Genomic DNA, 11,998 nt, shown 5'->3' with positions numbered 1-11,998 from the left:
TAAACTCCTGAACCAGTATAAGTGGCATACTACAATGTATGCTTGTGCGAGTGTACTATTACAACCCAAGTCAACAAGTAATATCAAAGACATAGAGTAGTTGATTGAAAGTAACACAACAAGTCACGTAAGGTGTATGACATACACAATGTGAATCACGCTAATACACGAATATCATCAATATAGGGCCCTTCCATGGTTCCCCACTCAAAAACGACTCCCCAATCTCTCACCTTACTTCTTTTAGCGACTAAATGCCTTAGGAGGTAAAGGTTCAACAATCTTAAATTAAGAACAAAATAGGGGTACGACTTGTAATGTGGGTGCCAAAAGAAAGGTCTATAGCTCAAATGGAATAGCAACGGAAACTTTTATCTTCAAGTGACGAGCATATCTATGCTCAAGCAAGAAATGCCTACGTTATCTCCTAGATTAGCACAGTTTAACAATTTCACTTCGATTAACACACGGGGCAAGTTCTAGACTACACATGATAGCACAGAGAATTATAATTCCTCACACACACATTGCACATGACTCAATAAAGACGGTTCTATTCAACTCTCAAGTCAAGCAAGCACATATAATTGAGAAATTTAAGCATTAACACACTATGTAGCATACAAGTCGAACAACTGAGAAAAGACGTCACAAAATAGGCTATTTACTTTACTCAGGATCACAATTCAACTCAAATGTACGGGAATATAGAATGGATGTCATAACCTAATGTTCCAACACCAAACATGTCACTAGGTATCTCAGAGCAACTCAGTTTCTTCCTACCCTTCTCCTAAAAAAAAAAAATACAGTACCCGGTTCGAGCTACACCCTTGGAGCGCCCAAAGAAAAACCAAGGGATACTACCTAACTATCCTAAAAAATCTTTTTGGTATTTTTTTTAATCGGACTTTAATCCCTCAAGAAAATTGTCCAAAAGATCCATCGTCGGGAAAAGGCCTAGCTTTTTCTGAATTTTTTCTTTCTATTTCTTTTTCATTTTTTTTGTTTTTTATTTTTTTTAGAACCTAGACTATGTCTACTACGAGTTCTAAAATAAAAACTAATAAAAAAATAGTTTTATACAATTACACTTCAGAAAGTAGTTTTTCCACCCCACACTTATATTATGCATAGTCTACGATGCATGATCACAGAGAAAAATATTAAAACAAGGGTGAGAAATACTCCCTGAGACCCTCTCTGGCCTAGTTCGGACATGATTCTCAATATTAAGGGTCGGGACGACCCCACACTTAAGCTCAAACATGCTTCTCAGTTTCAGTTTCGGGTACTCAGACTTCCCCTACTCTGCAAAATAAAAATAACACAAAACTTGACACTAAAAAAAATAAAACATAAATAAAAAATACATGTTGTGTTGCCTCCCAACAAGCACCTTATTTATAGTCGTGGCACGACTCTACTACTCTGCTCAGGCTGGGCGCTTTCTCTTCTTTTTTCTCTCATGAAGTCTAGCCTTTTTGCACGCTTTCAAAAGATCTCCTCTTTCATCTATGGCTCTTTTCTCAATCATCTTTACACACTCAGCTTGAAACACCACCTCCTCTAACCCAATTGTCCCATCTGGATCACTACAATTCACATAAGAACTCTGCTCTATCCCCTTCAATTCGACCACATTAATCATGCACAAGTCCTCATAATGCTTAGGGAGCTTAAGTGCCTTGTACACATTAAAAGTGACTTCCTCATCGTAAACTCTTATCTTCAACTTCCCTTCCTTCACATTAATAATCGCTCCACCAGTAGCTAAAAATGGTCGCCCCAAAATAATGGCCACTTCCTCATCTGTCTCATAATCAAGAACAATAAAATCAGCAGGAAGAATAAACTTTCCCACTCGAACTAACACATCCTCAATAATTCCTTCTGGCATAACTAGTGACCTATCTGTTAACTGTAAAGTAATTGTAGTAGGTCTAAGCATCCCCAATCCGAGTTGCTTAAACAAAGAGAATGGCATCAAATTTATACTAGCCCCTAAATCATACAGGGCTCTACCAACTTCTTGTTTTCCAAGAGACAGAAGAATTGTGAAACTCCCAGGATCCTTCAACTTAGGAGTAAGTTTATTCTAAACTCTAGCACTGCACTCTTCAGTAAGTGCAACTGTTTCATACTCTGTATCTCTGAGATACCTTGCATACTTAGGCACTTTCTACAAAATTTCCACCAAAGGCAATTTCACACGCACTTGGCTCGAAATATCTAAGAATTTCTTGTACTTAGCATCATCTTTTTGCTTCTGCAGTCTTTGTGGAAACGGAGTTGGTGGCCTTGTCACAATTACTGGCTCTGATCCTTTGTTCTCTTTCTCATTCTCCTCAATCGGCTTGGGAACTAATTCTCCTTCAGGACTAGCCGTATACTTCTTTTTCTTTAGAACTTCTTCTAACACTCTTCCATTTCTCAAGGTAACCGCATTGACTTGAGCTTTAGGATTAGACTCGGTATCACTAGGAAGAGCCCCATCTGGTCGAGTATTTTGGGCACTGGCAAGTTGTCCCATTTGTCGTTCCAAATTTCTCATCATTGTTTCTTGGGCCTGCTGGTTAGCCATCACTTTCTTCATCATTTCTGCTGTTTGGGCATGCTGGTCAGCCATCAATTTCTTCATCATTTCCTTAAGGTGACTTGTCGAATTTGCATGTTATTCAGCCTGAGGTAGTCTATATTATTGTTGAGGTGCTTGTGGCATGTACTAATTCTGAGCACCTTGGTTTCCATCCCAAGAGAAGTTTGGGTGGTTCCTGTTGTTAGGATTGTAAGTTTCCCTATAGTGATTTTCCTAGCCTCGATTTGCATTACCCACAAAATATACAGACTCTGGATTGTCTGGGCATAGATTGCTCATGTGACCTTCTCCACAGACTTCACAAAATATCTGGACTTGTTGCACTGGCCGAGCTTGTTGCTTGTTAATAACCAAGGTCATCTGATTGACTTGGTTGGTCAATGTGGAAATTCGCGCTGATAATGCCGAGATGACATCTAACTCGAGAACCCCTGAATATTTTTGCACTATGTATCTGCTCATCTCTCATTGCCAATCAGGATTGCTTTTGGAGAATTTGTTCAATAACGCATATATCTCATCAAATCTTTTCTCCAACACTTGACCTCCAACTGCAACATCTACCACAATCGTTGTCTCATGATGTAGCCCTTCTATGAAAGTGTGAGCTAACACTTTGTTTGTTTGATTGTGATGCGGACAGTCTATGAGCAGCCCTTTGAACCTCTCCCAAGATGAGTATAAAGACTCCCCCACCTTCTGTTTGAAGGCGACTATCGCATGTCTGATCTTTGTAGTTTTGCATGAAGGGAAAAACCTTGCTAGATCATTCCATGATGTAATAGAATTAGCTGGTTCTGCCTTCAGCCATCGCCTTGCTTCGCCCAATAGAGAGAATGGGAAAGTGTGAGCCTCACATAGTCTAGGGTGACTCTGTTAGTGATATAAGTATCACTAATCTCCAATAAATTCAGGATATGCTGTTGTGGATCCTCGTGTGGAAGACCCATAAACTGCCCATTCGCATGAAGTAGCTGGATCACGCTTTGTTTCAACTCAAAGTGCCCAGTGATTCTGGGCTTCACAATGCTGGAGGTGACATTAGCAATGTTGGGCATCGCCACCTCCTGAACAACCATATGTTGCTCCTCTGCCATGTTCACATGAAATTGAACAAATGCCTGAAGATTATTTGTATCCCATGTTTCCCTCAACCTCCTATGAAATGTTCTCTTAGGTTCGGGGTCAAAGCCTTGAAGTCTGTCTTGGCTTCTGACCCTACGCATTCAATCAAAGTTCCTGAGATCAGAGTAACAATCGAGTAACGTTAGACTTGACGAAATAAACAATTAAAGTGAAAACTAGAAAGTAGTCAATATACAAGTCCCCGGCAACGACGCCAACAACTTGTTGCTCCCAAACGCACACGCAAGTATACGTGGTCGTACAAGTAGTAAAATGATAAGTCGAGTGTCGAACCCACAAAAACTTATATTAAATACTCACTAAATTCACTAAGATTGTTAGTCAGTCGAGCAAATTCGAGTTTAAAGGTGTGATTATACGAAACAAAAATTACAAGTAGTAACTAAATTATCAAGCAGCAAAATGGTTATTGTGTATTCAGTAGAGACAAATATTCCAGGGTTGTGATCGATTCACCAATCCTATTGTATTCTAGTTAACTCTCCCTTTCATACAATTCACTCATGGTTGGTAATTAATAGAATAATTGCTCTCGTATCCTTCTTCCGAAGTACTATTCGCTTATTCAAAAATATATTAACACCTATAATCCTATAAAATTAATCTATTAAGAATGCATTAAGATTACGATATTTAATTAAGCACGGTGACTAGGTATATTCCTATCCTAGCCACAAATCTGCCCCTCCCTCCCCCCATAGTTAAGATCGCGCTCTCTTCAATTCTTCTCTAATCTAAACATAGCTTTCCCAAGCATAGCATAGATAGTAAATAGAACCTAACTGCTGGCCAGACAATTAACCAATTAATCGCAGAATTGAAGAAACAACCATATATTAGTGAATTATAATCAAGGTTAAGTCAACATTAAACAATAATATTCATGGCTAAATCACAACCACAGAACTATGAGTTTTAGACACTCATGATAATAGCAAACAATTTTCTATGTGTTGGATAATTGAACATACTAAGAAAAGATGAAGAAAACTGAGATCTTCTCGCTCCCGGATGTTCCTCGTGCGTATTCTCTCTTTAAAGTGGCGTCTCCCCTCCAAAAATATGCTTATTCTTGCTTTTATACGCGTTGGGTAGGTCAAGGACCGAAATAACCTTGTCCTGGGGAAACTTGGACAATTTTTCCGTCACCAGCGTCCAGTTCAGCGCCCCATGCTGGTCCTGGCGTTGGCTTATCAAACTTTCTGCCATTGGCGCAACAGGTGGCGTGGAGCGCTGCCTGTGACGCTGAAAATCCAACTTTTCTCGTTTTCCTCCGTTTTGGCTCTAATCTCGCACCTTTCGCCCCCAATTGCTTCTGGATGATTCCTACACATAAAAACACCCCGAATTAATAAAAATTAATACATTTCACATTCGAAATTCACGAAACACGAGTAAAGCATGAGGTGATATATATATATATATATATATATATATATATATATATATATATATATTTCGAAATTCACGAAACACGAGTAAAGCATGAGGTGATATATATATATATATATATATATATATATATATATATATATATATATATATATATATATATATATACACTTTAAGCTAAATATCAGCTTCCTTATCTTCTTTGAAGTCCATTCTATTACTTCCTTCGTTTCACTTTGATTGATTTTTTGTTTTTTACATCGGCTATTTTAGTTTTTTGTCTTGAGTCACGTAACTTCTATTTCCTTCTGATTTCAAAGGAGATTGGGATTTCTGATAGTTCATTCTCAATTTCTTTCTTTTTGTTTGTTTTGAGTGGGATGCAGACTTTTCTTATTTATTTCAAAATTGTAGGCAACGGTTTTTTGTGCATATTCCCCTTTTAATCTTTTTATGTGCTTGCTATTTTATGCGTTTGATTTTTCTCTCATTGGTGTTTAGGGAATAAGAGAGAATTAAAGAGGTGAGAGTACCCTTCTTATACGAAATGATAATAACTACTAATGCTTTCTATGTCTTTCAATAACCTTCCTAAAAAAGGATTCTTATTTTTCTTATTTTTTTGCCCTTCCATATTTTTTTTTTGTAGTTTTATTTTAAAAAATCACATCAATAATGCTTTGTGTCTCTTTAGTTACATACCATTATTATGCCTATGAATCTCACTGGTTACATAACGTTATTATTCATGAGGTTCTTTGGTTACTTACTATGTTTATTTGTGAGAAACTAGAGAAGAAGAACAAGGAGTTTTGTATTTTCTTTTTTTCTAAATAAAAGCGTAAGGATTAATAAAAGAAAAGGGAAATAGAAGAAAAAAGTAACTGAAATGGAAAAGGGAAGCCAAAAACTAAAGAAAATATTTGTAAAATTTGATTCCATTAATTTGTGCCACAGATTTGATTTTACCCTTTTTCTTTTAATTTCTTTCATTCTATGTTATTATTTTGTCTTGGGTAAGTCAAGAAGATTAAAAACTCATAAATGGTGGAATACCAGAAAAAAGTCATAAAACTAATTTGTCAAATCAAAGATGGATTAAGAACTTGAAGTTTAATCTATTGGATTTGGAAAAAAATAGTTGTCCTTTTCCCTTTATTTTCTTTTTTGAAAAATGAACGGGTAAGGATGTAAGAAACGAAAAAGAAACAGAGAAAAGAAATAGAAGAAAAAGAAAAATGGAATTGAAAAGGGAGGGGAAAAATTCGAGAAAATATTTGTAAATTTGATTTCGTTTATTTGTGGATATATTTGATTTTACCCTTTTTCTTTTAATTTCTTTCATTTTGTGTTGTTATTATCGTTATATTGGGGAGGTCTAGAAGACTAGAAACACATAACTGATGGAAAATTAGAAAGAGGTTTTAAAACTAATTTGTTAGATAAAAGATGGATTAAAATTTGAAACTTAATCTATTGGGTTGGAAAACTGTATGAATCTTTAACATATTCGAATACTAGTATAAGGATTATTTTGTATGTCGAATAAAGTTTTTAATAACCGTGTGAAGCGCAAGCAAATTTACTTGTTTAGAATAAATGGTGAATAACTTATTATAACAGATTAAGAGCACAAGGTGGTTAGGAAGATTCAAATCTAACCGGGTATTTAGTGTGGTGTTCTATTTCATGACCGTAAAAAAAAAACTACTCTTTGTGGCGACCAAGTAGTGCGCAAATCAATATATCGCTCCCTTGCTTCCCTTCCAATTGAGGGACTTGGTTGACCTACACACTGAGGGATATACTAGGGTGGAGTTACCATAGAAGTTACAAGTTCGATTGAACACAATAATTTTAGCTCAAATCTTGTATATGCATAAAAAATTTACTTAATATATATAAATAATCTATTTCCAGAAGATCTGCCTATTGGAGAGCATACCATTGCTCCGGTATGGGTCCTCCTTCCTGATTTACCTTTTCATATGCACACATGGAACTATGCTAAACAAGTGGTGAGTACAATTGGTACTCCCCTTGAAATAGATTTGGCTACTAGAGGAAGAACGAGGCCTAGCATGGCAAAAGTCAGAGTCGAAATCGACCTGCTTAAAACCAGCCAGAATATGTTCATATGGGACTGACATATGATAATGCTCCTCAGAAAGCTTTTGTGCAAAAATTAGAATTCGAAGGCGTGCCAAAATACTGTAAATTTTGTCGAAAACTGGGACACAATATGATCAACTGTAGAGCTCTAGAAAGGAAGAAATCTGTTGAAATTAGAGAATTGGAAGCTCACAAAACTGTGGCAAATCAGAGTGATGAAACAAAAGAAAATGAAAATGATAACAAACAGGAAGTTTCTGAAAATGGCAGTGCTATAAATAATGCTCAAAATAGTGACAATAGGATACAAAATCAAGTGGAACAAAAGAGTGGTACTGAAATGGAGAATCACTCTCAAAAGCCTTCAAGCAATATCAAAGATAGAACCAGCAAAAAAGTTAAGAAACGCAAACAGAAAAAATTGCCCAAGAAGAAGTCTAAAGTTATTTTCAAGCCTATGATCAATCTGTCTGATTTTACAAACAGGGGTAAGAACAACAACAAATAGATCACCATGGCTTTACAAAATATGAATCAGGAAAGTGAACATGAAGAGGCAAAGAATGATCAGAGGCAGTCGAGCAACATTAGAAAGGGGGATCACACTGGATCTACCAATAGTCAAGATACTTCTATTAAAAATCCAAGCAGTAAGGATCATACTGGATCTTCCAATAACAGTGAAGCCAAAGAAGCTTATCAGGAATCGATACAAAAAAATGATCAAAATGAAAATGGAGATCAAGAGAAAAGACAAGAAGGAAAGAAAGCTCTTACAATGAGAGATTATATCAATGAATCAATAAGTGTTCCTTCAGAGATTAGAAATCTTTCTGGGATCGATGTGGTAGTTGATCTCAATATAAAATCCAATCCAAAACAAGACAAATATATTATAAGCCAACAAATTGAAGTGACCTCCCCTAATAGGGTGACAATCCTGATTCCAAAAGACCAACTCCAAACAGACTCGAATGAAGGATCCTTTCAGGTCATATGAGGTAAAGAAAAGGGGAATAAAAAAGGAAAAAAGAACAAAAATAAAGATACTACACCTCCTAAAGGATGAAACTCATGCTAACTTGATTTTTGTTTCCATGATAAGTGCAATATTTTGAAACATTAGGGGAGTCAATACCAATAAAGCCTTGCCAAGACTAAAAAAACTGATTACCATCTATAAGGTGGAACTTGTTGCCATTCTGGAACCTTTTGTCAGTATCAATCAAATTGAAAGGTGCAGGAGATTCCTTGGCTATCAACATTGTGTCTCCAATACTAATGGTCAGATTTGGATCATGTGGTCAGGCAACAACATAACCACTGTTTTGAGCAATCATGAGCAATAACTTACAATCAAATTGCATTATGGGGATGCTAATAGTGATCTCTATATCACAACAATGTATGTTAAATGCACTCTTAAAAAAAGGAGAGAACTGTGGAGTATCTTAGAGTTTACTAATCTCCAGGTGAATGATCCATGGTGCATTGGGGATTATTTCAATGTCATTCTAGATCTAGATGAAAAAAAGGTGGCAGACCACATAGAATGAGTAAACGTCTTGAATTCAGTACTTGTATGGATAACTGTGGAATGATGGATTTGGGTTTGGTTGGGCCAAAATACACATGGTGTAACAATTGGGAACCTAGAAGAAGAATATGGAAGAGGCTTGACAGAGCGTTTATCAATGATCAATGGTCTCGGGTTTTTCAAAACAGCACAGTCAATCACTTGGCTAGAATTGGATCTGATCATAGACCTATTCTAATTCAATGCCATGATTCTAACCAATGGGGGCCTAAATATTTCAAGTTTTTAAATTTCTGGACTAATCAACCATCTTTTTTGCAGGTAGTAGAAGAAGTCTGGAATAATCAAGTTCATGAAAATTCTTTGTGGAGGCTTCAACAAAAACTTAAAATACTTAGTAGAAGACTGACTCAATGGTCTAAAGAAGACAATGCAATGTTTTTGATCAAGTCCAATATTGGAAAAACAAAATGCAAGACCTTGAACAGAGTGATCTTATTAACAATAATGATATCTCTAGGACTGAACTGAATAAAGGTCAAGCAGAATACATTAGGTGGATGGGGATGCAGGATGGCATTCTCAGGCAGAAAGCTAAGGTGAACTGGTTCGAAGAAGGTGATGCTAACACTAAATATTTTCATAGCACCATCAGAGATAGAGGAGAAGACTACAAATACACAAAATTAAAGACCACAAAGGTCACTGGATTGAAGGAGATTCTAACATTGGCAAAGCAGATGTTCACCATTTCCAATAGTTCTTTAATATCAAACACCACTTCAATAATCAAAATATCATCAATTGTATCCCTAAGTGTGTTAATGATGATGAAAATGAAACCCTCACTGCCATTCCTGACACTGAAGAGATTAGAGATATTGTATTCAACATGAGTCCTACTAGTGCAGCTGGGCCGGATGGATATAATAGAAAATTTTTCCAAACTTGCTGGGATATCATTAAAGAGGATATTACTGATTTTGTTCAAGATGTCTTCAATGGTAAGAGACTTTCTAAGTTTTTTTCTCATACTTGTCTTGTTCTTATTCCTAAAGTGGACTCTCCTAGTAGTTTTTCAGATTTTAGACCTATTATTTTGAGTAACTTTACGGCCAAGATTATCTCCAAAATCCTTTCTAGAAGATTGAATCCTATCCTAGGGAAGCTCATATCCGTAAATCAGAGTGGCTTTGTTAAAGGTAAATTGATCACTAAAAACATTCTGCTAGCCCAGGAGATTGCTCAATATGTGAACAAGAAGAACAGAGGAGGAAATGTTATTATAAAACTCGACATGGCAAAAGCCTATAACAGAATTTCATGGATTTTCCTGATGGTAGTAATGAGGAAATTTGGCTTCTCCGAAAATTGGATTGACCTTATCTGGGGGCTCTTACAAGGAATCTGGTACTCTATCATCATCAATAGGGTAATGACTGATTTTTTCACATCTACTCAGGGCCTCAAACAAGGAGATCTCTTATCCCCTTCTTTGTTTATTATCGGAGTTGAGGTTCTTTCCAAATCTCTCAATGAGATGAATGGTTTTATTAGCTTCACTCCTTTTAGCATGGATCACAGAGGTCCAATAATCAATCATTTAGCTTATGCCGATGATATTGTTATTTTCTGTGGAGGCAACAATATGACTATCAAGCTTATCAAAAAGGTTATTGACAGATATGAAAAGGCTTATGCGTAGGAAGTTAACAATGACAAGAGTTTCTTTATCACAACCCCTCACACCTGTGCTATAAGAATCAATAGAATCTGAAATTCTACTGGTTATATGGATAAGTCTTTCCCATTCTCTTATCTGGGGTGCCATATATATTATGGGAGAAAGATAAGCAATCTCTTTGATGGTATGCTCTCCAAAATTATCAAAAAACTCAATAGATGGCAGGCCAATATGTTGTCTTCTGGGAAAGAATAATTTTGATCAAATATGTTCTGCAGTCCCTTCCCACATATATTTTGTCTGCTATGAATCCTCCTAAAGGAATTGCCAAGCTCATGGAGAAACACTTTGCAAATTTTTTCTAGGGCACCAATGATGGTAAAAATAAATATCATTGGTCTTCATGGAACAATCTATGTCTCCCTAAAGATGAGGGAGGAGTTGGTGTCAGGAAAATGGAGGACATTATTGATACACTTAGCATTAAAAGGTGGTGGAGATTCATAACTCAACCTTCCCTCTGGGCCAACTTTCTCAAGAGTAAATATTTCAAAAGAGTTCATCCGGTGAACAAAGGTATTAATCCAACTGTTTCTCATATTTGGAGAAACATGTTAAAAATCAGGAACAAAGCGGAGAATAACATTAGATGGGAAGTTCAGAAAGGTAATTGTAACTTCTTGTGGGACAACTAGACTGGCAAAGGTGCTTTAACTAATCTTTTACAAGGAGGTGGGAAGTATTCTAAAGTACAAGTGAAATATTTATTGGATAATGGAGAATGAAATATTGGCAAACTTAATGGATTTTTCCTTGATCATATTACTGATAGCATTTTTCATCTAGAAATTGGGGATCCAAATGAAGATGACTTCCCATTTGGATTATTTCTAATGATGGAAACTTTTCTTCTAATTCAGCATGGCACTCTATTAGATTCAAAAAGCAAAAGAATAATTTTATATATATAATCTGGCATAATTCTATCCCTTTCAAAATGTCTTTTATCACTTGGAGAATTTTTAAAAATAGGTTGTCATTTGATGATGTTATTTGCAGATTTGGTACTAATATCATTTCCAGATGTTCCTGTTGTTCTTCTGCACAGGTAGAAACAGTGCAACATGTCTTTAACAGTAGTGATGCTGCAAACTTCATATGGAATTCCATTGGGAATGCACTTGGAATCAAGCACCAACATGAACCTGTTATTGCTACCTTCAAGAGATGGTGGGAGACAAGCTCCAACAATAAAGTACATAATCAAATCCTACAGATAGCTCCCACGATCATATGTTGGGAACTTTGAAAGCAAAGGAATGCGTATAGATATAGAAAACAGAAGAAGTTTCAGTTAAACACTATGCGACATCAAAGCATTTAGACCCTAAAAGCAGCTATCTCTAACCTTGTTCCTGGTGACTCTACTCAGATGGGATGGCCCTTATTATGTGATAAAATTGAGAGACTCGGACCATCCCAAAAATGGATGCAAGTTACATGGGAACCCCCTCTACTAGGAACTGTC

At 36.3% G+C, this 11,998-nt stretch overlaps 1 protein-coding gene across 1 annotated transcript; it reads right to left on the bottom strand.

Annotated features, from left to right (window-relative positions):
- Nucleotides 1-1,435: 1,435 nt before the first annotated feature.
- LOC104092949 (uncharacterized) lies at nt 1,436-2,644 on the bottom strand. The gene is made up of 2 exons (XM_009598639.1): nt 2,219-2,644; nt 1,436-2,098 (listed from the first exon to the last, which is right to left on the bottom strand). Exons 1-2 carry the CDS (start codon nt 2,642-2,644, stop codon nt 1,436-1,438), a joined length of 1,089 nt encoding a protein of 362 aa, XP_009596934.1.
- Between the last annotated feature and the right edge of the window lie 9,354 nt (nt 2,645-11,998).

This window comes from Nicotiana tomentosiformis, chromosome 1, assembly GCF_000390325.3.
Source record: "Nicotiana tomentosiformis chromosome 1, ASM39032v3, whole genome shotgun sequence".
NCBI classification, from domain to species: Eukaryota; Viridiplantae; Streptophyta; class Magnoliopsida; order Solanales; family Solanaceae; genus Nicotiana; species Nicotiana tomentosiformis.
Note: the sequence above shows the minus strand (reverse complement) of the source record. Positions and strands in the feature narration are given on the sequence as shown.

Excerpts from the sequence above, each read along its gene's own strand:
- LOC104092949 (XM_009598639.1), bottom strand. The coding sequence starts at position 2,644 with ATGATGAAGAAATTGATGGCTGACCAGCATGCCCAAACAGCAGAAATG. Across the intron at positions 2,099-2,218 it reads TCTTAGATATTTCGAGCCAA|AATAAACTTACTCCTAAGTT; the intron begins GTGCGTGTGAAA and ends GCTAGAGTTTAG.